This window comes from Aulonocara sp. 'chitande type north' Nkhata Bay, linkage group LG7 (genome assembly GCF_057382095.1).
Source record: "Aulonocara sp. 'chitande type north' Nkhata Bay isolate Kocher_YH1m ecotype deep benthic linkage group LG7, A_spYH_male_GT1.1, whole genome shotgun sequence".
Lineage (NCBI taxonomy): Eukaryota > Metazoa > Chordata > Actinopteri > Cichliformes > Cichlidae > Aulonocara > Aulonocara sp. 'chitande type north' Nkhata Bay.
In genome coordinates this window covers 8,545,374-8,569,677 of record NC_141350.1, presented here as the reverse complement: position 1 = coordinate 8,569,677, position 24,304 = coordinate 8,545,374, and the positions used below count along the sequence as shown (strand labels likewise).

General features: G+C 40.6%; 1 protein-coding gene across 2 annotated transcripts in view; it reads right to left on the bottom strand.

Moving 5' to 3' along the window:
- Nucleotides 1–23,403, bottom strand: part of polr3b (polymerase (RNA) III (DNA directed) polypeptide B) — a 32,388-nt gene extending 8,985 nt beyond the window's left edge. The window contains exons 1-23 of one of the 2 annotated variants that reach the window (XM_086298307.1): nucleotides 23,202–23,403; nucleotides 22,911–22,943; nucleotides 20,467–20,523; nucleotides 20,314–20,378; nucleotides 20,114–20,189; nucleotides 19,500–19,600; nucleotides 19,142–19,233; nucleotides 15,850–15,967; nucleotides 14,539–14,647; nucleotides 13,740–13,862; nucleotides 10,456–10,572; nucleotides 10,232–10,366; nucleotides 9,006–9,167; nucleotides 7,559–7,759; nucleotides 7,107–7,269; nucleotides 5,449–5,602; nucleotides 5,223–5,297; nucleotides 4,863–4,961; nucleotides 4,629–4,756; nucleotides 3,394–3,603; nucleotides 3,128–3,286; nucleotides 1,248–1,365; nucleotides 991–1,133 (exon numbers count right to left, since the gene is read on the bottom strand). In XM_086298307.1, coding sequence (XP_086154433.1) covers nucleotides 991–1,133; nucleotides 1,248–1,365; nucleotides 3,128–3,286; nucleotides 3,394–3,603; nucleotides 4,629–4,756; nucleotides 4,863–4,961; nucleotides 5,223–5,297; nucleotides 5,449–5,602; nucleotides 7,107–7,269; nucleotides 7,559–7,759; nucleotides 9,006–9,167; nucleotides 10,232–10,366; nucleotides 10,456–10,572; nucleotides 13,740–13,862; nucleotides 14,539–14,647; nucleotides 15,850–15,967; nucleotides 19,142–19,233; nucleotides 19,500–19,600; nucleotides 20,114–20,189; nucleotides 20,314–20,378; nucleotides 20,467–20,523; nucleotides 22,911–22,943; nucleotides 23,202–23,273 — 2,710 coding nt within the window. In that variant the 5' untranslated portion in view covers nucleotides 23,274–23,403. Of the gene's footprint in view, nucleotides 1–990; nucleotides 1,134–1,247; nucleotides 1,366–3,127; nucleotides 3,287–3,393; nucleotides 3,604–4,628; nucleotides 4,757–4,862; nucleotides 4,962–5,222; nucleotides 5,298–5,448; nucleotides 5,603–7,106; nucleotides 7,270–7,558; nucleotides 7,760–9,005; nucleotides 9,168–10,231; nucleotides 10,367–10,455; nucleotides 10,573–13,739; nucleotides 13,863–14,538; nucleotides 14,648–15,849; nucleotides 15,968–19,141; nucleotides 19,234–19,499; nucleotides 19,601–20,113; nucleotides 20,190–20,313; nucleotides 20,379–20,466; nucleotides 20,524–22,910; nucleotides 22,944–23,025; nucleotides 23,126–23,201 lie in introns of those variants that run through there. The other variant, XM_086298308.1, reaches the window with a different exon arrangement.
- Nucleotides 23,404–24,304: the final 901 nt, after the last annotated feature.

Below are 24,304 nucleotides of genomic sequence, written 5' to 3'. Positions count from 1 at the left end.
GAGGCATGAAATCAGCAGAGAAAGGCAAGACAACAGCAAGGGTCCAGAGCCCTCCATCACAGCTCATACAGCTCCACAGTGGCGGCTCACACAATAGGCCCCTACTACTAACAGCCCGTCCGCCGCCTCCCCCACCTACACAGCTGTGTATGTGTGTGTGACCGGTAAATAATTAACTTATTCTGCTCTGCTGACCAGGACTTATGAGAGTAGTCATGAGAAGCTGGGAGATCCATCACTGCAGCCAAATTCACTTCTAATTAAACACTTTTATATATTGATGAAGAAATAATGAGTTTGTTCCTTTCAAATTACTCATCAGAGAAGAAATAAATGGTTGTTTTTACAGAGAGATGACCACAGTGAAGCAAAAATGTAGATAAAAAGGTTTACTTTTCCTCTTTGAGGCAATTGTGATTAAAACTAGCTCCACATCAGCTGCACATCTGGGTGTCTCCATCCAAAACTCCTCCAGCTAACCCCACACTGACCTCTCTCCTTGTCACTATCTGAGACAGAAGACATTGTCCCATCCCGAGCTGACCGCCCAGTGCCCACCATGTTAATGAAGAGAGTAAATTATGCATGGCGCCAGTTAGCTTTTTGATTAAAACATCATACTAGCCCTCTATAGGGGAGGCGCTGCAAAACAATAGAGGCTATAAACACTTTTTTCCCCCCAGTAGCACCAGAATACTGCTGGGGTGTAATAAATTTGCATAGTCTGGCACAGGACAAAGAGCCAATTAATTGAAAAGGCTCTTGAAAGATGAGAACAGGGGGGCAGTGACAGAACAGCAGCTAGTGGGACTTGACTCAACAAATGCTCAAGCACAGTGAAAGATTTTCCTCTTTTTGTCCAGGCATTTACAAATCTCTCGCAACAGGTTGAAAACCCTAACCCTCTGTACTCTCCCTCCAGCTTTGAGCTCAAAATCTTTAGGCTCTGGTCTCACAGAGCAGGCATTGTGGCTGTCATGGGGTCGGCACCTTTCTGTCCGTGTCGACTGCTGAATTTGTCGCCTATTTCAGGTCTCCTGGTCTGCCTCAGGAGGATCTTGATGAGGAAGGCGTCTTCAGCATTGGACGAGATCAAGACCTTTTCAATGTACGAGTCCGTTGACCCCTTATAACTGAAAACAAGAGAATTCAAACTGAGTCCCGTTTTTCCCTCTACATAGATGTAAGAGCTGAAAAAAATAGTTCCACAGTGATGTGTGTGGGCGTGGTGCTGGGAGCTGACTCACCTGATGGGCACGTCTCTGTACTGGGGCTGGCCTGGCTGGGTACTGCCCTCCAGTGGTGTCTGCGTGACAGTCGGCATAGATTTGTTCACCAGCACCTGCTTGTTCTCCACTCTCTCACCTGAAGCACACAAAACACATCAAAGAGTCTTAGACAGACTGGCCTACATAGACTAAAGGCCATTAAGTTCTCTTTAACTTGTGCTAACGTCAAATCTTTGACCAAAAGCAAAAGAACGAAAACAAATAAGTTTGTTTTCAGACTTATTTGAGCTCACACATGTGGGCTCTCACATGTGGGCTCTCAATTTAAAACTGTATTTAACACAGTTTTAAATTGCTTGTTACCTGTTTTGTTTTTGCTAGCTTTGTTTACATCTGCTTTCTTCAAAAATGTCTCTACTGTTCTGGTAATGACTTTGAATCGCTACTAAAACCATAAACTGTATATGAAAGATAGAAACAAGCTCTTTGATGTCCATGCCCCCCCCCAAGGTTTGTGGTCTCCTGCGCTATTTTTTTAAAACTAAATATGATGAACGAGGAGTGGATCCGACTGAGAAGCGATCCGCACGCTAGAGCCCGACCAATACTGGAATTGATACTGAAATTTGCAGACTTAAAAATCAGATAGCAATACTCATACTTGTTATGTGCAGTAACTTATGTGTCCTTACCAACATAATGTTACAATGCAGGTTTAAAAATAAGTTTGTTTTACTTATTCATTATCCATCTGACTCTGCTCAGATCAACTGGCTGTTTTGTTTGTAGCATGTTGCCAACAGGGAAGTAGCAGAGTGCCCTCTAGTGGACAAACTATGCAAAGTCAACACCGATAACATGGTTGAAGGGTGTTTTTTTCTGTTTCTTCTTTACTGTTAATTTATTGCCTGACAAATGAAAATTAATATATCAGCAAATAGGAGCTTTATATAAGTTGGGCTCTGTTGCTAATACAGGATATACAAACAAAAATCAACTTTTTGAATCTTAAATATTATTTTCATAATAAAAGCAGTAAGTCACAGGATGCTTTTAAAGGGGTCTGCCACATGAGGTACAAATGATTAATTGAAAATAAGTTTCTGTACACCTACCTTTACATAATAACGAAACAAAAGCAGATGCAACAGATTTACATTACAAAACAAACGTCAGTTACTTACATCATTTTTCAGCATGTTTATAATGTCACCAGACAACAGGACCTTCGTTTCTTTTCACTCGTCTCTACAATTTTTTTTGTAACTGCTTTGATACTTTGCTCATACCGAGGCTTACAATGCATCTCATGGCTGCAGGCCGGCTATAAGCTCTGGACAGCTTCAGCTTTAGGCACTTTCTCTTTGTTAACTCCTTTAAAATGTCCATATTGAGCTTGGTGAGGGTGATTTAGGTGCCAGATTTGGTTTGTTGTAAAAAACGATTTTGTGGTGGTTCCACCAGGATTTACTCTGGGAACTGTGTGTTCACTCACAGTGAAGAGCTCAATAATGGCCACAGCGAGTGTGTGAGCAACTATTTTCCTGCGCTACTGTGCATGCATGAAATGGACTGGCTTGTAATCAGGCATACGTGAGATGCCTGATTAATCCACACTTGTACTGTATGATCCTATTTTCTTCTTCTTCATACTAATAATATTGATAACACATTTCTAACTGTTCCAATCGATGAAAAACTATGGAGATATGTAAGAAGTGGTGTGTGTGTAAATATTGCAAAATAGGCTTCACTTCTCTCTGAGTGAAACATCAGTAAAAACAAACTCCTGACCACTATTAATGACACAGATAATGCTCATAAAATGAATGCCACAGAAGAGGCTGTTAAGGAGCAGCGAACCATGCTGGATTTGCTCCAGTCCTGCTGGTACTCACCAGGGGAGCAGATACCATCAGCATCCAGGATGCTGTGCCTCCAGATGGGTTTTCGTGTTGCAGCATCCAACATGGGGCCCATCACCTTGTCGAAAGTCTGATTGGTGTAACGCCGCAGTATGCATTTTGTATTTTTGTAGACAAGGCACCGTCCAAATCCTGTTTGGAGACACATTTACTGTTACATTAGATTTTCTACCTCCTATTCTGGTATTTTGTTGCTTAAAAACGACTATGCAATTCTTTAAGTTGGACAGATCTCACACCTCTGTCCAGTGAGGCTTTGTTGAGGACCAGAGCGTCCTCAATATCATAGCCACTGTAGCTCATCACAGCCACGGTGGCGTTCTGACCAGCCGGCAGCTTCTCAAAATCAATCAGCTCAATGGTTTTTGTTTTGACCATCGGCCTTTGAGGATAGGCCAGCAGGTACATCAGGGTGTCGATGCGGTTTCTCTGGTTGTAGCCGATAGTCCCTGGAGAGAAGAATCACGAATTTAAAAAAAAAGAACTGAATTTTTAATAAAAACTTATATGTAACTCACTGTGTGTCTGTAATCTAGTGATTTAGGGCATCTATAAGAAAATATATAAAATTGTCAATAAATCCATTTTTAGAGGATTATAGATGTTACTTCCTCCTGATTAGACCTCTCTTATATTATGGCCTAAAGTCTGGCCTCCGTGTGGTTTTGACACTTGTCAGATGATACTGCTTCACAATTAAACTGCGTGTGATAACAGGGCCGGGCCACACAGCCAGATTTGCACATGTATGAGAGCGGTCCATACAAAATAGACAAGGCAGAGAATATTGGGCCAAATATAGTTCCAGTCAGTGTTTTTGTAAAGACTGGGAGGGCGGGGAGGAAGGAACGGATGAAGGTAAAGTGGAGGGGTGGGGGCGACCGCAGTCCTTATGAATGTTAGCAGGGCCGTTTGGGGAAGTTCTGGTTACCAAGGAGCTCCGGGTGCACACTCAGTGGTCTTTTGCAGCTGAGCACACTGACCCCCCGAGCACAGCCAGAGCAGACACAATGAATTGCTAATGACACTCTGGGTGACTGGCAGGGAAAGGGCCTCTGCACACACAGCACAAAAGAAAACCTACGCAAGCTCCCCATGTTTGATGTTCATGCTCACACACTCACACACACACACACACATGAGACACTTAATCACACATACAAATGCATTCTGACAAGAAGTGGTGCAGGAGTGGAGTTTTGGGGGAGATGAACCAGCAGGCTGCTTGTATCTATACCATTTGTTATTCTAATGCCCTTTTGTATGATTTTAACTTGTGCAAATAAAAGTGCAAACTCTGAACCGGCAGATTTAGGAGGCTTAGGAACACTGTTCATGTGTTCATGTAAGATTAAATTACTGTAAGAGGCCGTGTTTGTGTGTGCACATGCAGCTGTGGGGAGGATGTTTGAGAAAGGATTCGAGATCCTTGCAGTTTGATGACCTGTGTGCTAGCTGCTCAGCCCACTCTTACCCATTGCCTGCTTGCCCATAGCACACTGGTATGTGTTCCTGGGTGACTGGTTGTGGTGGGGGTAGGGAATGAGGCCGGCACACACCCCGAGCAGTGTGAAGGGCTCGATCTCCAAGTGTGTTGTGTCTCTAGAGAGGTTTAAAAAAAACCCCCAAAAAACAGGTATAACTTACTTGACATAAACCTGAATGATCTTTTCATTTTACTGAAATCAGCTTATCATGTGCCACTGACTTGTTAATCATGTATTCATAAAGGGCAATCTGACAGTCGTTCTCCTCGTTGACATCCAGATACTCCACCAGGCCTTCATGTAGGAAATCCTCAAAAGTTCTGAAGTAAAGTACAGAAACTATTAATAAAAATCTACTGTTTGGGAAGTGCCTGTATGGTGTGATTGTGGTGTGAGGATACACTCATAATTTCACAAATATGCACGATACTAACCAGTGGCTTTTGTTTTTCAAGCAGTTGTATAATTGATGTTTATTAAGTTAGCAAATAAGCCAAAGTGGCGAGTTTAAAAAACAAAACAGTAACTTAAAGAGCTGCTTCTTTAATAACAGCAGTCACTCTCTGCACTCCTACCCTCACCTGTAGCCCTGAGACAGGTCTTCGATGTGCTTGTTTTTCACCATTGGAACTCCCTTCTTTACGATGATGTATGGTCTGCAGAGGGAAACACAACAAAACAAAGCTGTGTGAAAAACATTCTTACAACTAAAGAACTCAATGTTACGCTAAGCAAACACACTGGTGTGTAACGATCTTCAGCAAACATTTATTTCCACATTATGCTATTTTTTCTAAACTTCCGCACCTGCAGAGTCGTCCTCCATCAGATGAGATGTAGACGCAGCGGTCGCTCAGGTTTGTGGAAATGGACACAAACTCATTGATGAAACCCGCCCTGCGCATCAACCTGAAAGTGTTGATCAGCTTCTGATGGTCTCGGATCACACCGAGGATGTTACCTGTGGACATGATACAGATAAAGAGGATAGACATTAAATATTAAACATATTTTTGGGTTAGAAGACTGATGTGCTGAGCTAAACACATTCTGACTTTGCGTATTCAGTAATCTTTAAGAGCAACCAAACAATTGTTACGCAATTGTGATACAGCACGCCAAAACAGGCTAAGACCAATTTTTTTAATTTATTGATGTTACAAAACCCTTTGATAAGAAGAACACATTATATTGATCTTCCTTTGATTATTTTATGTGACTTTTTCACTTCATTATTTCAAATTCATGTCACAGTCACTTGTAGCACGTTTGTCAATGTTGAAAACATCTGATGGATCACAATGCATACAACACTATTGTCACAGCGTAGAGACAGAAAAGTTGCCAGCATCATTGAGGAGCTACATTTCACTCTCTGACGAGCCAGGTAGCGTCTGTAGGTGTGTGGCTGTGATGAGTGAAGGTTTTGCCCTCACAGCAGAGATGTTTGCTGGATGTAAACCCGCTAAAAAGAGTGCACTGTTAAATGTAGTTTATGCATTAGAGACTGTTCAATAACAACATCTTTTGACATAGTTTTGACAGATATTGCAGTTCACATTAGGGACAGTAGGATTGTTCTTGATTGCATCACTGCTTGGTTGTTTGTGTGTGAAGCTGTTTAACCTGCTGCATCACATTTGTTTAACATTTAGAGTTCACATTAATAAACACATGGATTTTGCTTATCCAATAATTTACCAGTTGTTTTCTCAGTTAGTCAAATTATCAGTAAAATGCCAAAGAATAGTAAACCATATAACAATGGCCACAGTACAATAAACACCTGTCTGAAGAGCTCCATTATATAAAACAAGAAACATGGACACATTTGACATCTAAGAGGCTAAAACAGGACATTTATGGGATTTTTACACAAAAAAGCCACGACAAATTATTCATCAGCTGATTTTGGTTAAAATTCAAACTTTAAATGCAAAGGAGGAGTGAAGGCGGCATTTGTAAGACACCGCAGCTTACTCTGGAAGAAACGGAGCTCTAACTGCCTGTAGGGGTGTGTTCATATCAAGTCTGACAGACAAATGACTGGAGAACAGAGGAGACACTGTGCTCTGCCTCTGTGTGAGGACACATTTGCACTGAACACAATCTGAAGGGCTTTGACACCTGCTGCTACCAACTAATTAAATGGTATGGCAGCTAATATAATTTGACAGTTATCAGTGGCGAGACAAACATATACAGTAATTAAGGGGCCAAGTTTTGACTCAAGAATAATACCTACTGCTGTCGTGAAATGAATGAATTATCAGCCTCACAGTGAAATGCAAAATTACCTTCTGTAAACTAAACAGAATATTTTTCCCTTCATGTTCATAAGCAACACATTCAAAACAGGGAGGATTAAGACTTTCTTTTCAAACGATCTAAAGCAAAAGCCTCCGGTGTTAATTCTCTCTGTGTTTATTTATTAATTATGCTCCACTGCGGAGGAGGAGGTTTACCATTGAGGAAGACGAGAAACACGCTCGGGTAGGAGAGCTCCTCTCCACACAACAGGTTCACATCTTCCACCCCGAGGTTGAAGGCCAGCTTGATGATGGGACCGTCCTCCATGTCGGTGGTGATGTGCGTCATCAGAGCCAAGTTCTTCACCAGACCACAGGCCTACAGATACACATATATAATCCAATATTATCCTTGTGGAAATACATAAAAACACAGAGACAAGAGTTTTTCTAAGAGTCTCAGTGTCAGTAACCTCCCCTCCAATCCCCATTTAGAGGTAGATCATTGTCTAACCATCACAGGGAGTGTTATAACATGAGAATAACTCATTAAAGTGAGAAAGAAATTGCTGACCATGATTCCTATATATAGCAGTACATGTGCCACAGCATATTAGCCTTTGAGAAACCTCCTGGGCCATCAGGTGTGGCTGCCGCAGCACACTCACCTCGCCCTCAGGGGTGTCAGATGGACACAGCATTCCCCACTGTGACGGCTGCAGGGAGCGCGGTCCGCTGACTTTCCTCGTCTTCTCAAACTGGGAGGAGATCCTGGTCATCATGCCGAGAGCTGAAATGTAGGAGAGACGAGACAGGACCTGGGTGACTCCCTGACGGTCCATCTTGAATCTCTTCAGAGACCAGTTACCCTGTTGCAAGAAAACATCAACACCAATAATTACATACTGCATAGTAAATATTACTTAGTACACAACACTTTATTGCTCATTAATGCATTTTAATGACTGATAAGCATCCAAAAATGGAAGCTAGAGTGTGCCAGTATTAGCAACTATTCATAAGTGGTGCATGTTTCATTTTAATATTACAAAAATTCATGCAATGACTCCAAATTAAGAAAGAGACATTTCTGGCTTAAATTCTGAAAGCGGAAGCAGGATTTCACTCTTAATGTTGTTTTAATATAAATCTACAAATCTCCATCTAAGTAACTCCTGCTTTCTAATTTTTGTTTGATCAGTGACCACTTTATTCTTCTATTACAAGTACAGCATGAGAAAATTTTAAGTTAACACTCACATAGGAACACAAACTGAACCTCTACTTAATTGGAGGCACTACGGTTGATGATGTCGGTACGCCTGATAGTTTTTGATTGTTTTGTTTTTTTTAAGCTATCATAAGGATCTTTAATAAATGTAATAAACATTTTGATATGTTAAATGAACATTTCCCCTGCACGTCTGTTTCTTTTGGCCTGCAGCTCTATTTATCCATCAAGACTGTTTTGCAAGCTGTTTGATGTCAGATACTGACTTTAAAGAGAGTCCAGCCAGCAAGCAATACAGCTCAGCCGACCAGGACACCATTAATACTGATATTTTAGTTTTTTATATTTGATCAACCCAAAATAAAAGATGAATGAAAATGAATTTGGTCCATTTTTGTGACAAAGAATTTCATGTACACTTGTTTTGTATTACAGTGCTGTGAAATTTAACTATATATCATTTTAAAATGATCACTAATAGCCTATTTAAAGGTTTTTATTGTTTGTTTTTATTAGTGCATACTCAAATATGGGATTTTTTGTTCTTTAAACTTTAACTAGCCAATGAACAGACATTTTTGGATGCAGGCAAATTAGAGGATCTGTAACTTGGAAAATGTCAAGATTTTATCTTTAATAGTTTTCAGCTATTTATATTTAAACATAAAAATAAACATTAAAAAAGGTTTGACAGCGATGAACCTTTTCTAAAATTATGTATCTTAAAAGTGTCTGACATATGAAGCTAAAATTCTCATTATATACGCAAAAATTTTGGACCATAAAATTTTGATGCAACATGCAGACGGTTGAGCAGAAAACTTTCCAAAATGTTGTTTGAGATGGAACGACCTCCTGAGCTATAGCAGCCATGACTTTCTCACCGTGGATATCGCATTGACCATGCCGTTGGTGATCTGATCCTGCCGCATGTGCTTGACCACATCAAACTGAGCTGCTCTCTGCTTGGGGATGATCTGGTCTGCGATTTTCTTCAATTCGGCATTAAACTTCTTAAAGAGATCTTCAAACAGCAGAGACAGGAGCTAAAAAGAAGCAAAAAAATGCAGATGTTTTTTGTTTGCTTTTTTAAATCTCAGGTCTCCTGGCACGCAGTGTCAGTTCACGTGCATCTACTGCCAGATGTAATAGCCAGGTGTGCCAGCTCACAAGTAAGCCAGGTCCCTGTGGTCCTCTGTCCGGTCTACAGGAGGCAACTTCTCTTACAACCCCCACCCAACCTGTGCATTAGCATACATCCAAACAAACAGGCAGCACTGCTTGAAATTAATAAAGAAATTAAGCTTCCATTGCGCAGCCAGGCCAATTAGTTGAATGTCAGGGAACCATAATTGGAGAGTGAGGAGATTGCTGGCGTTGTTAGTATGTAAGCCCCTTATTGAAACAGGGCTCTGTGCTCCCCCCTCCCTCGATCCCTCCATCTCCTGCTCCTTATACAGAGCAGGTTGGGGGGGGGGAAATTAAAGGCCTTAAGACAGCAGTAATTACATTATCAGAGCCGGGCCTGCGGATTAGCTCAATCGCTCCAGTCAAGGCAGCATTTCTATTGTCACGGTGCTGAAAAATCCCCATGCTTCCACAGCCTCAGGATTTTGGTGCCACCGCATATCTCTCTCCCGACAAAGCCAGGCTGAAATACTAGTGGGGGAAAGGAGGGGGGTTCAAAAACAAAACAGGGAAAAACAAAGCTGAGGGAAAATAATGAGAGTCTTATTAAAAGAAGGTGGCAGGAACAAAGGTGCAGGTGAGAGATCAGGCCTGGAGCCGGCGCTGTCCTCTGGTGTAGTGCTGTGATCCCTTCACACTGAAGCACGAGAGTGTTGGTGTGTTTCTGCTCGTATGGTATTAATAAGCATCAGGCATGTTTTGTTTCTAGTTGTTTTATGAGTAAAGAAAAGGAAGTAAACACCTTTCAGCTCACAAACATGAAAAAAAAAAAATCAATAATCATTTAAATAAAACTTTATAGTCTGAACTGAACTCTGGCTCATTTGGTTTTAAAGTCAAAGAACAAAAACAGAACTGAATGCAGCATTAAATAAAGGCAGTGCATTAAAACCTCAAGGATGACAGATGCACAGAAGCTTACCTGTCCAGCCAGTTCAAGACGTTTGTTGCCATAGTAATCTCTGTCATCCACCTTGTTGTCCCCTTGAGCCAGGATCACCCGCCGGACCATCACGGCCAGGTAAATACACTTAGCCCGAAAGTTAAACTCTTTCACCTGGACACAAGTTATACAGTCTTTACATTTTGTCGAGTAACCTTTTAGTGTGAATGCCAGTTATCGTGATGAGCATTCTGTTTACATACAGGCACATGTGTGAGAATGAGAGATGCTAACAGCTCTCTGGCCTCTTCCATCTTTGTTTTCTTGGGGCCTCCCCACATCCGCTGTCTGCGCACTTTATTCCCAAGATACCTCAGGGCCTGAAACAGAGCAGCCAAACAACATTTGATTCAACCTTTTGAGGAACATAAATATTTTTACCAACATGACTAATTTGGGGGTGAGGAAGACAGGAGGAGGACAAGGACACACTGTGGAAGAGAGCCTAATGAGGCAACATTTTTCTAATCTTCTATTGTCGAGTTCTAATGACTCTTATGTGAACTGTAGCCTTAGTTTCCTGTTCTTGGCTGACAGTAGGTGTGGTCTTCAGCTGCTGTAGTTCGCAGCACTCATACTCTTCTGGTACCTTAGGTATAAAGAATGGTTATTTGAGTACTGCTACCTACCAGCTTGAAGAAGTTCAAGTCAGCCGCTTGAACTGCGGCTGACTGGATTGTTTCAGATACATACAGATGGTTGTGTGGAGAAATCCCAGCAGATCAGCATTTTCTGAAATACTCAGATCAGCCCATCAGGCACCAGCAACCATGGCATGTTCAAAGGAACTTAAATCAACTTTCATCCCCATTCTGATCCTCAGTTTGAACTTCAGCCAGCCATTCTGAACAAGTCTAAAAACCTAAATTCACTGATTTGTTGCCATATTGTGTTAACAAGCAGTTGAGCAGGTGTTCCTAATAAAGCTGTGTGTATATGTTACATCAACTGTCAGTCAGACAAGGAACGCACCATGAGAATCAGTTAATTTTCCAACCAACAAAAATGTCCAAAACAACAAATATAAATAAATATTAATTAGTGCTGTCAAAATTATCGCGTTAATTGTTAAGATCAACGCGAAATGTTTAATGCATTAAAAAAATTTAACGCTGATTTTGTTTTTTTATTAATTTCCTGTAATCTAAGACCTTTAAATTCATGAGCACCTCTGGAGGAGGGGGCAACAGTGTGCTATGCTGGCATTTGGCCTGACAGAAATGATTAGAAGAAGAAGAAGAAGTGACACCATGCTACTATCTAGCTAACACTAGCTAACACACGCAAGCATGGACGAGGGTGGACTTTTAGGTGGAAAGTTTCTCTTTAAGAAGTTGCCTGATGGCTTGTTGGACAAAACGAGAGTAAGATGCACAATTTGCAACGCTGAATTCAAGTACCACAGAAGCAGTTCATCACTGGCGTATCACCTGAGAGCAAAACACCCAACTGAATCCACCTCTACGGGACCTCGCCAGTCTACGCTTCAGGAGTATGGTGCTTGTGGACGAATAACAAAAAATGTGAGAGAAAAGGTAACCAATTCCTTGGTTGTTTGGATAGCTAAAAACTGCCGACCAGTTAGCATAGTAGAAGATGATGGACTGAGAGAAGTCATTCGTGCTGCATCAGGAGATGAGTGTTACAATCTGCCCTCGAGAGGAACCATTGTGTCGAGACTGCACACTTTGTATGGGGACCAGAGGGCTCAGCAGTCCAGCAAGCTTGTGCAAGTAAGGAATGTCGCTCTCACCGGAGACCACTGGACTTCGGTGAACAACGATAATTACTTAAAATATAAAGAATAAAAAAATGTAATTGGAGCCAGGCTATTAATAAAGTAATTGAGATTAATCGCAATTAATAACAGAAAATTGTGAGATTAGTTAGTTAATTTTTTTTAATCTATTGACAGCACTAATATTAATATAAATTAATGTTACAGTCTCGAGGAGATATTTTGTGTAAAAGATCAACATTCTGAATTTTTAAACAGAGAACGGAGAATCGTGTATCAGACTCTTGGTAGGTCAAGTGAACCACAAAGGGAACAATGTGCACATCACCCACACCTGAGTAAGCGCCCAGCTGGAGTCCTCAACAGAATTATAGCAAAGGTCAAAGGTTAATAAGGATGGACCACCCAACTTGCCCTCAAAACTGCATAAAAAATAAAAATAATTATTGTTAATATTTCTTTAAGGTAAAGGTAAAAAAAAAAAAAATCTGTTTAATTTAGAGAAATTTTAAAAAAAGAAATCAGATGTAATCAACAGTGTCCGGATTCAAAAAAAGAAAAGAAGATGACAGTCAAATTTGGTTTTGCCAGATTATTTATCATAATCTGATAACAATGTTTCTTAAGCCTTATCTGCCTTTAATTATATAGATTTAGGCCTCATTGTGCACAATACAATGACCCAATGAATACCATGAAAAGACATCACGGAGGCTGGCAGACAGAGGAACACGAGAGCTGTGGCGACCGGTTGCTAGGAAGCAAATGTGGACTCATCAATGCATCAGCGGTTCCTCTAACAACATAATCTTTATGAAAAACAAATTGGCCGATTGCATTCATCTGTCGATGTCAAAGAAAAACACGTGGGCCTCATGAAATCCCCATGAAAAGCATTACTTAACTGGCTGGTAAGACAAAACCTTCGTCATCTGATCTCAAAGAGACAAAGAAAATACCTTCTGACAGCAGACAGCCAATAGAAACAGAAACAACATCCTGCTCTGCACACATCCGCAGCTAATGATCGCACATTAGAGATGCCAAGCAATTCACACTGACTTTTACGTGCTCTCACCCAAAAATTATTATTTTCTAAACAGTTTTTTGAATCAGGATTTCATTCACTTGAGCACGAGGAACATTTCTGTTTAATAAACAGTCAGAAAATTAACTTCCACTCTAGATGTGCATGAAAAGGTGTCGTTTTCAACAACAGTTTATTTTTATTGGGTGATTTTAACTTGTCACATCTGTAAATATGAAGGTGGGGAGCTTATTTACAAAAACCAGCCGGGAACAAACAACAGGCTGAGGTTCTGGGCTACGTGACCAATTGGTCATCTTTGGTGGTGCTAGGACCATGTCTGTGCTAAGGTTAAGGTGAGAGAATAGTCTACGGTTACAGCATACCTACAGCACAGATTTAACCAAGATGTACATCCCATGCATGTTACGACATCTCTCTTGTTAGTGGTGGTGAAGTTCAAGTCTTATAACCCTTAGAACTGTAGTTCTTTTATAGCATAAACATTAGCACTGTACTTTCAGTGCTTTTTAGTGCTCCTTCAGTTTTGTAATATTACTTTTTTCCCTTATATTACCAGTATATTGTCTTTGGAAATCAAAATTCAAAGATAATTAAAGCTTCAATCTAACATCGAGTAAATGGGGCTAAACTGACCAGAGTGTTTGTTTAAGCTTGAAATAACACCGGCCTGCTCTGGTTCTCTTGGATTGATAAAATACCTGAGTCTGTGTGAAGATTTGCGCTTTCTGGCACTCCTCCAGGCTCGGGGCGAAGCTGGCCATGACACTCTCCTCTGTGCCGATCATCTGAACTATCTCCTGGTCACTCTCCACACCCATCCCCTGTGTGGATGACATGTAAACGGTGTGTGTAAAATATTTGTACAACTACAAAAAATAAAAATCTTGTTATATTTAGATAAAAGCTTAACCGGGAAGGGGGAGTACATGAGACAGGGAGTGTTCACAGGGAGGGGTGAGGTGAGGAGGGAGTCATAATGTTGCCTGACATTTGCTTATGGAAATGTGAAGCTGTGGGAACTGATTCCAGATCGTCTCTGCAGCCGCTGCCAAACAGAGGGAGGGCTGGGGAAGACGTTACCCGGCAAACACGTGCAGTGAAAACACAGCGAGCATGCAGCATCATAAGGTAACATGTTTGAAGAGGTCTCTCCTCAGAGGGCAAAGAAGTTCATGATACCAGCTGTCAGCTAACATTTTCATTCTGAGGTGGTGTAAGAAATGTAATCAGTCGAGCAACTAATGAAACTAGAGTTCTAAAACTATTCACGATCTCATATAAAAACACTTCTCTATATATGTAACTTAAGCTTTGGAACAACTTCAAGCTGTAGCAAAAACAAAGACAGAGTTTGGAAACACTCACAAGTCTTTGCTTCAATCTGTAAGGCAATAACATCACAAACATCTTCATCTCTGACCATTTACCTGTGCTATAGCACCACCTACTGGACTTATTTCAGCAGACTCATAAAGAAAAAAAAAAAATCACCCCTACCTTAAATATGATTGCAATGGGGGCATCCTCTGACAGCGTGTTGTGTCTCAAGTAGAAACGGCCTTGTTTAACAATAATATTAGTTCTGCTTTTCTTTTCATGAGTGGAGCTGGAGAGGACACAAAGAGCAGAGCAAACACGAGCATGTTTAGTGTCAGGTTCTTGTTCTTTTGCATGTTCACCTTATAACTGTGTGAGGTCTCTCTGCATACTCAGACTTCCTCCCACAGTCCAAAAACTTAACTGGTGATAATTAACTGGTCAAAGGTGTGAATGGTTTTCTCTGCTGATCTGGGAACCTGAGCAGAGCTCACCCTATGACAGCCGGCTCCAACACAACCCCAAATTGGAAAATGAGTCAGAAATTAGATGGATCCACTAATATAAGACTAAAAGCTTAAGCTATACATAGATCTACTTCTTGCATAATCTTAAAAACAACAACAACAAAACAAAAAACAAAGGTTTATATTTAACTCCAGCCAACATCTACAGTGATGTATTCTTTTCATTTAGAAAAGAGAAGTGCAAAGTTGGAGAACCGAGTGCGCAACTGAGCAAGGGTGTAAGGGTCATTCAGTGTCAGGTCATCAAATGTCTCCCACGTGACCATCTGAGATTTGAAATAGGACACTACAGCCAGATAAAACAGTGCTGTTCCTTATTAAAGCTTTAATGTCTATAAAACAATTGCCGTGATTTAAACTTTTATTTTAAATCATACTTAAATAATGCCACGAACCTTGTGTACGAGAATCTGTAAACTAAGTGCCAGTCTGCAGAATCGTGGCCTCCAACATCTGCTATCACAGACAGGACACTCAAATATTTTCTGACCTTTAAGCATCCATCAGTCTATGTTATCATAAGCTACACTCCTGAGATACCAGGGATTTCCCCTAAAACATTCCAAGGATAATGTTGCATAATTCCTAGTAATTAGTGCATCTTTCCCTGGAATTAATTCAAGAAAGACTGATGATCACAGTCCTGGTGGAAATTTTTTCCTTTTAGATTTGATGAACTGGAATGACCACGAATATATCAGAGTTTCACAGGTCTTAAATTAGCAGCTTCACTTTATGGTTTCCACCAAGCACCAGTCACAGCATCCACACTGTTGAGTCGTCTCCACACTTCTGCGCTTCTGGGCAGAATCGCAAAGAAGAAGCCAATAAAAGGAAAAGGTTAAGATGGTCAAACAAGACAGCTACTGAAAAGAAACAGCTGATTTTTTCTTTACATGTCTGCCAAGAAGGCGACTTTAAAATCATGGATGAACAGCTGCTAATGGATAGGTTGTTACAGTACCTGGTAACTGATGCTCCAACTGCACCCTTCCTGTCCTGCTCCACAATGATTCGGTTCTTGGACAGCTGTTCTTGGATCAGAATGACTTTCTCCTGACCTTTTACAATGAAATAACCCCCTGTGGAGAAAACAAAACAAGGGACACGGATCAATTTAACTGGAGAACCTGATGACAAGTCATTTTCTTTTACTTAATTACTCTCAGAGTGTGTAAAGGAAGTTTTAATTCTTTACTCCTTGAAACTCTTTTCAGTAATGAGCCGTTTCTGTCATATTTCAGACCTGCTTATAGTACAACTTTTCTGAATGTGCATCAGACATTAGTGAGGGTGATCACTGCCTGTACAGCCCTAACCCCTAACCCCATCTACCATTCCTCTCAAAAATTCTTGAAAAAAATAGTTGCTTCACAAGTCCATCTACACCTTACTGATAATAACCTTTACGAACAGTTCCAGTCTGGTTTCCGTCCTCTGCATAGCACTGAAACTGCTCTTATAAAAATAACAAACGATCTTCTTATGGCAGCTGATTCTGGTCTCTTCTCCATCCTTATTCTCCTTGATCTGAGTGCAGCCTTTGACACCATCATCCCATTCTTCTTAGCAGATTAGCTTCTATTGGTCTCTCTCATACTCCATTAGCCTGGTTTAAATCATACCTTTAAGGGGCAATCGTGGCTCAAGAGTTGGGAGTTTGCCTTGTAATCGGAAGGTTGCCGGTTCGAGCCCCGGCTTGGACAGTCTCGGTCGTTGTGTCCTTGGGCGAGACACTTCACCCGTTGCCTACTGGTGGTGGTCAGAGGGCCCGGTGGCGCCAGCGTCCGGCAGCCTCGCCTCTGTCAGTGCGCCCCAGGGTGGCTGTGGCTACAATGTAGCTTGCCATCACCAGTGTGTGAATGTGTGTGTGAATGGGTGGATGACAGGTTGTGTAAAGCGCTTTGGGGTCCTTAGGGACTAGTAAAGCGCTATACAAATACAGGCCATTTACCATTTATACCTGTCTGACCGCACTCAGTTCATTCAATTAAAATCCTTCACTTCTCAGCCTTCTCCTCTATCTACTGAGGTGCCCCAGGGATCTGTCCTCGGGCCCCTTCCTTTCATCATTTACCTTCTTCCACTCTGACATATTTTTCGTAAATATAACATTCAGTTCCACTGCTATGCCGATGACACCCAGCTTTACCTCTCTACCAAACCTGATTCTACTCTTCCTCCACATCCCTCACCCTCTGCTTAGCTGAACTCAATTCCTGGTTCTCCTCCAACTTTCTTAAACTCAACAGCAATAAATCAGAACTTCTCCTGGTCGGCACTAAACGATTGCTATCCAGAATTAACAATTTCTCTCTCACTATCAATAATTCGTTGGTCCCTATCTCTTTCTCTGTGAAAAGCTTGGGTGTCATTCTTGATAGCACATTATCTTTTAATTCACATATCAATAATGTCACACGTGCAGCATATTTTCAACTCTGTAATATCAATCGCCTCCGCCCTTTCCTCACTCCTCATGCCACTGCCATTCTCGTCCATAATCTTGTTATCTCTCGAATTGATTACTGTAACTCACGATTATTTGGCCTTACACAAAAATCCATTAACAAGCTCCAACGTGTCCAGAATTCTGCTGCCCGTATTATTACTAGGACTTCCTCTACCCACCACATCTCCCCAATCCTGAAGCAGCTTCACTGGCTCCCGGTTAAATTTCGCATCCATTTTAAAATAATCCTTTATACATTTAAGGCTATTCATTCTCTCTCTCCACCATACCTCTCCGATTTAGTACAGATGAACTTCCCATCCTGGTGCCTCAGATCTTCATCTTCTCTTTCTCTCTCTGTTCCTTCCGCTCGTCTGATTACATTGGGGGGCAGGGCTTTTAGTTGCTCTGCCCCTTGACTTTGGAATTCCTTACCCCCTGACCTCAGAAATATTAGTTCATTCCCTCTTTTTAAGTCCACCCTCAAAACTCATCTGTTTAAAATTGCTTATGTTTAAACCTCTGTATGCTCTTAACTTTTATCTGTTATTCTTATCATTGTGTATATTTCCAGTTTTTGTGTTTTTATCTGTTGTACAGTGTCCTTGGGTGCTTTGAAAGGCGCCATTTTTAAATAAAATGTATTATTATTATTCTGTCAGGCCTAGGCTACTCACTAGGGCTGGGTATCATCACTGATTTCTATAATCCATTCGATTCTGGTTCTCAAAGTCCTGATTTGATTCAATTTAGCCTCAGACAGTCAGAAATATTATAATTCTGATCATTTATCAGTACTGATACATGTGAGACTTCATCAGAATTGTGAACATCACAGCAGATGCCTTTGTGTCAAAGTAACTGAGAATAAAACAGAAAAACATGAAGGAGATTTTTCTGCCTGGATTTTTATAGCAGATAACCTTAAAAATATTCTCCAATTTTGCATAATTTTAAAAAGTTTTAGTTTCTTCAGTATTGAACAGCAGAAATTAGGCTTTCTTGTCCGAGGTCATTTAAGTGAAAAGAGGGAATTCATGACGACATTTATCAAATGTGAAGCGTAGTTTGCTGCTTCTTTTGCTGCTGGCTCGGTTCAAAACAAAACCTGCAGCTCAGAATCAGCGCAAAAAGACGTAAACACAGAGCGGACCCAACGCATCAGAATCGGTGAGCTCCGACAGTGTGTCCGTGTTCGGGCCATCAGGTGAGAAAGCCGAGAAAGAGAAAGCTGATTCTGATGCGTCGAGTCCGCTCTGTGTTTACGTCTTTGTGTGGAATCCATGTACCTGCTCTCATTTGCTGTTTGGTGGTTGTTGAATTAGTTTTGTGGGCTTTAATCGGAGAATCTGGCGTTTCTGGCAAAACACAGTTCTATTTAAAAGTCGATTCAGGATTTAATGAATCGATATCGTTTTATTCAAGCTACTCACCTCCCACTTCCACCTGCACTTTCAACTGGACCACGGCCAATCAGAGAGGTCCCGCCCCTGACTATCTCTGATTGGTTTAGTCCACGATAGGGGCATACTGTGTGTCTGTTGTTGACCACACGGAGAGTTGCCGATTTTTTTTTTGTTACCCGAACAGTTGGTCGCACTGGTGCGACTAAATATTTTTTTTAGTCACACCACTGAAAAATTTGGTCATATTTGCGACCAAATTAGTCGCACTCTAGAGCCCTAAATGGTCATCAAACATTTTACTGATATATATATACTGAGATGCCAAAACTCATCATTAAGGGTTCAGGTGAGGCCCTTCAGGGGGAAAGAGTTAAAATGAGAGTGCTATGGTTACGTGCCTGGATCCAGGGGACATTCGTTGAGTTTTGAAAACTCCATGGGCGTCTTTCCCGTGAGAACGCAATTCGAGCTTCGCAGCATGATGGGCATCCTGAGAAAAGCAGAGTTATCTTCATTAATAAAATATGAATATTGCTTCAGTGTTGTTATAAAGCAGAATGCGTCAGCACAAATGAGTGAAGGAGGTCAGTTTATCAGCAAACAAAGCTTAAAAATCACAAAAGCTAAATCTTTTTTTAGCACTTGTTGGCTTACTGAGCTTTGCTGGAGAGGTTTTAAATTTGTAGATTTGATATAGATGTAACATAAATATGTCTGTATCAGGGGAGGGGGAAAAAAAAAAAAAAAAAAAGATACCTTCCGATGGGCAGCGCATTGCGAATTATCCTCTGACTGCCACGGGTGTACTCTATATCCACCGTGATGGGCGCAGAGTAGGTCATATCTCTGAGACGACACTTTGGGATGAAACAGATGACTCTCAGCTATATCTCATCATCTTTAAAGGAAAGTATTGGAGGTGTAGGCATTCAAATATAAGTAACAAAAATAATTAATTAAGAAATACCTCTATGAGGGCTACAACTAAATGCCAACTGAGTCTAGAGATGCCTGAGTGACACATGTTCCCTCTGTATTTAATGTGTGATTATCTGTCCAAAGTGTAGAGAATTAATGTGCTCATATATATATATATATATATATATATATATATATATATATATATATATATATATATATATATATATATATATATATATATATATATATATATATATATATATATATATATATATATATATATATATATATATATATATATATATATTTTTTTTTTTTTTTTTTTTAATTTACTTATTTTAACTAATTTAAAGCTGTGTATTTGATTACTCTAAAGCTTTATTCAACTTTAATTAAAGCACAGTAAACAATGGTTCATACTTAACAGCAGAAACACAGACTACTCTCACCTCGTGGGGAGAGACTGGTCTGGTCACATTGAAACTTTCTTCCACATCCGGCATGCCAACATAGATATTGAGGTATCTGCAAATATTTAAAAATCCATTATTTCCTCTTTTAATAAAAAAAAATAAAAATAAAAAAAACAACTTGTTGTGCATGTCTGCAGTGTTAAAGTCAGTGATGGTAGATGCACACAGTGACTTACTTGAGGTACCACATTGGATCAGCATCACTTGTGATTTTCTCATTTGCCTTCATAATTTTTTTGATCTAGAAGCAGAACAAATGAGACATCGATGCTCAAAATCCAAATGTACATGAAAAAGCAGCAACGGACAAAGACATGCTCGTGTTTTACCTCTACATTAATGAAATAGTTGAATGAGTCGATGTGCTGCTTTACCAAACCTTTCACCTGCAAAACACACAACGTGATATACATGTTTACTCTCCCAAATAATATTACTCACACAGATGTAGACCCACCAACTGTTCTCTCATCATTACACAGGAGGATACTTTGATATTTGATGACCAAAAAAAAAGTAATTTAAAGAAGGTCCATGACTTAAAACTTTAACAGGGTAAAAGAACAAGACACGCTGTATGCGGTATATTTGGTCATTATGGCAATATTTCATTATTTCATGGCCATACTGGACTCAAATGTTTCACTTTTTACTAAATGTTTTTCTTTGGCCAAAAATATCTTGCTAAGGAATCAGAAGAAAAATGACCAAATAACCACATCAATAAGCTTACCAAAACTGCTTTATGTAACTTAAAAAAAGGTTAGAAAATCCCTATCTCAAACTGACTGAGAAATTGGATGTCAAGGAAGGTTAGTTTATTGCAGTGCTCTAGTTTCAGGACTCCCCAAATCATCAGTTGGATTTCCCTTACTCATTTAAAATCTAGCCTTGGAATCCTTACAGGTACACAGAAATCACAAAGCTTTTGATGATTTGGTACCCAGTACAGACATCTCAGGTCATCAGTTTCAGATCTGTTCTCAAAATCATATCTTAGTGTGTTGAGGGTACTTTCAGATATTCTGGCTCTGTTCCTTGGAGCACGCTGCTGACCTAAGATCAGTTACATCTCAGTGTACATTGAAAAACAGACTCAAAACCTTTTTAGCCACACAGGCCCACAGGTAATAGATGCTGTTGTTTTATTTTATTGTTTCTAATGCCTTAAGACATCATAAACCTACAAAGGGTTTTTTTCAGCTGTCATGTAATTCTGTATAAATAATCATTCTGTAAAATACGATAATTTCTCAGTCATCCAGGTCATCGTAGTCAAAGGAGCTTGCAAAGAAAAGCGTCTGGACTTCTTTAAGTTGCTTGAAGACGTTTTACCTCTCATCCGAGAAGCTTCTTCAGTTCTAAGGTCAAATGGTGGAGAGTCCCAGATATAAACCTAGTGGGAGTATCCCCCCACAGAGGGACAAAAGGACCCCCTGATGATACTCTAATCGCCTGAGCCAAGGTGGGAAACTGGGCGTGGGTCCCAATCGGCCAGAGTTTCGGGTGTGTTCATTGTGAAACCTGGCCCCACCTTATCATGCGAATTCCTGAGGTCAGATGGCCCAATGTGAGTGGGCGTTAAGGCATCTGGGAAGGGATCTCAAAACTGGATTATAGATGGCAGAGAGTTGGTGTCGTAAACCCCCGCCTCTGTTCAAAGATGGTCGCTCACAGTGGACATAGATGGCTTCTTTCACTCCTCTTTCAAACCATCTGTCCTCTCTGTCTAAAATGTGAACATTGGTATCCTTGAAAGAGTGTCCTTTATCCTTAAGATGCAGATGGACTGCTGAGTCTTGTCCTGTGGAGGTGGCTCTTCTGTGTTGTGCCATGCGCTTGTGAAGTGGCTGTTTGGAGAGACCAAACAGCCACTTCACAATCCAGTTTATATAATCCAGTTTTGAGATCCCTTCCCAGACGCCTTAACGCCCACTCACATCCTGGGCCATCTGACCTCAGGAATTCGCATGATAAGGTGGGGCCAGGTTTCACAATGAACACACCCAAAACCCTGGCTGATTGGGACCCACGCCCAGTTTCACACCTTGGCTCAGGCGATTAGAGTATCATCAGGGGGTCCTTTTGTCCCTCTGTGGGGGGTTACTCCCACTAGGTTTATATCTGGGACTCTCCACCATTTGACCTTAGAACTGAAGAAGCTTCTCGGATGAGAGGTGAAACGTCTTCAAGCAACTTAAAGAAGTCCAGACGCTTTTCTTTGCAAGCTCCTTTGACCAGTGACAATAAAGTTGAATTCTATTCTATGTAATGACCTGTACTATTTAAATAAAGATGTCCTTGTTATTGTCTGACTGCTTTGGAGTGATAGGAAGGAAACAGTAAGTCAAATTACTACTACACCACTACACGAAACTGAGGCTACATTTTGCACAGACTCAGCAATATAAGATTGGAAAAAGGTTTTCTGGTCTAATGAGTTTTGATTTCAGAATTTGGTGTGAAAATCATGAAAGCATGGGGCTGCTGGTTGTGGTGGTATAAATGGGTTGGGGGACATTATCTTCTCACACTTCGGTCCCCAGTTGACTAAGCACCATTTAAACACCAAGGCTTGCTAAGCATTAGTGCTAACCACAGTATGGCTGCTTCCAGCAGGGTAACGCACCATCTCACAGAGCTCAGCTCACCTCAAACTGTTTTTATAAACATGACAGCACACTATTATAGTTTCTACCATACTTTAAACATATTTTAATCAAGCAGCATTAAAATTTAGTAAAAGTGTGTAAGGGCTGTTGTGTTCTGTTACCTTCAGGAAGGCTGGTAACAACTTCCATTTTTCCTGTTAAAAAGGGAAAACGAGCAAATAAACAACAAGTCCGTTTTTATTCATAACGCGAAAACTATTCGAACTGTGTCCATACTTATGCACTTTCTCCAAATTGTACACTAGAAACAATATCTATCAGAAACAACAAACTGGGACACAGGACGTTCCCCTTCACTCTGCATCTCTATGAGCTAACAGCCTCCACGCTAGCGTTAGCATCTCTGTGCTCGTGCTGCTAGACTTTCGGTCCTTTCCGGTCTTCATACTCACAGCTACAGTGTTGACAGGAGCCGCCAGCTCCAGTGGGGTCATGTCGCTAAACTGTCCTCCCAGGACCTCCATGGTTTACTCCACTGCTTAACAGCAAACACACAAAAACCTGTACCAACTGTCAGTGTTGATATCGTGCAAGCGTGACTCCTTTGTGTCGCACTCTAAAACGTCCGTACGACCGGAACCAAGAAAAGCGTTCCGACTCTGTAACTCAAAAGGACTGTATCGTTCTACTTTTTAAAAATTACGTCATATAATATTGTATTGTGACGCACAGTTACTCACAATTGCGTCACAAAAAAAGTAACTGTGCGATGCAAAAAATGGTAAATGGCCTGTATTTGTATAGCGCTTTACTAGTCCCTAAGGACCCCAAAGCGCTTTCCATATCCAGTCATCCACCCATTCACACACACATTCACACACTGGTGATGGCAAGCTACATTGTAGCCACAGCCACCCTAGGGCGCACTGACAGAGGCGACAGTACAATGAGACTTTAGAATGTTTCCTTTCTTACTTATTGGAGTCATTTATTTAATTTAAGTTCATATTCTCTCTCTCTCGCACTCTCGGGTTTTCTTTAATGAACTACTGTAATAAATATTTAAGAAGAATGAATGGCACGTGGTTCATTAGACTTAAGTCAGATGTCCTGCTCTAGAAGTGACATCTCCAGTTTCATTATTCACTGATGACTCTTCTACTTCTGGATCACCTTTCAGTGCATTGAAACTATTTTTGAAACCACCATTACTAAAATTTAACCTTGACTTCAATAATGTCAATCTAGTTAACACAAAAGTTAAACAGTAAGATATTGAGAGACCTGTAGCTTGCTACTGTCAACAACCTTCTACTGCTTAGAAGTATTTCTTATTTGGCTTTCTGTTTTTCTTCTTTTTTTCAACATATAGTGTACATACAGTGTAATGACTGTGAATGCTTCTATGCTGGAAATGTCAGGGCTTTGTGTGCGGGCAGGCAGAGATGAGGATCCAAATGCAGGACTCGAACACAAAATTGTAACTTAAAACCTCAACTTTATTGCTGGAGAAAACAAAACATGAACTGAACAAGGGTACTGAACATGAAAGTAC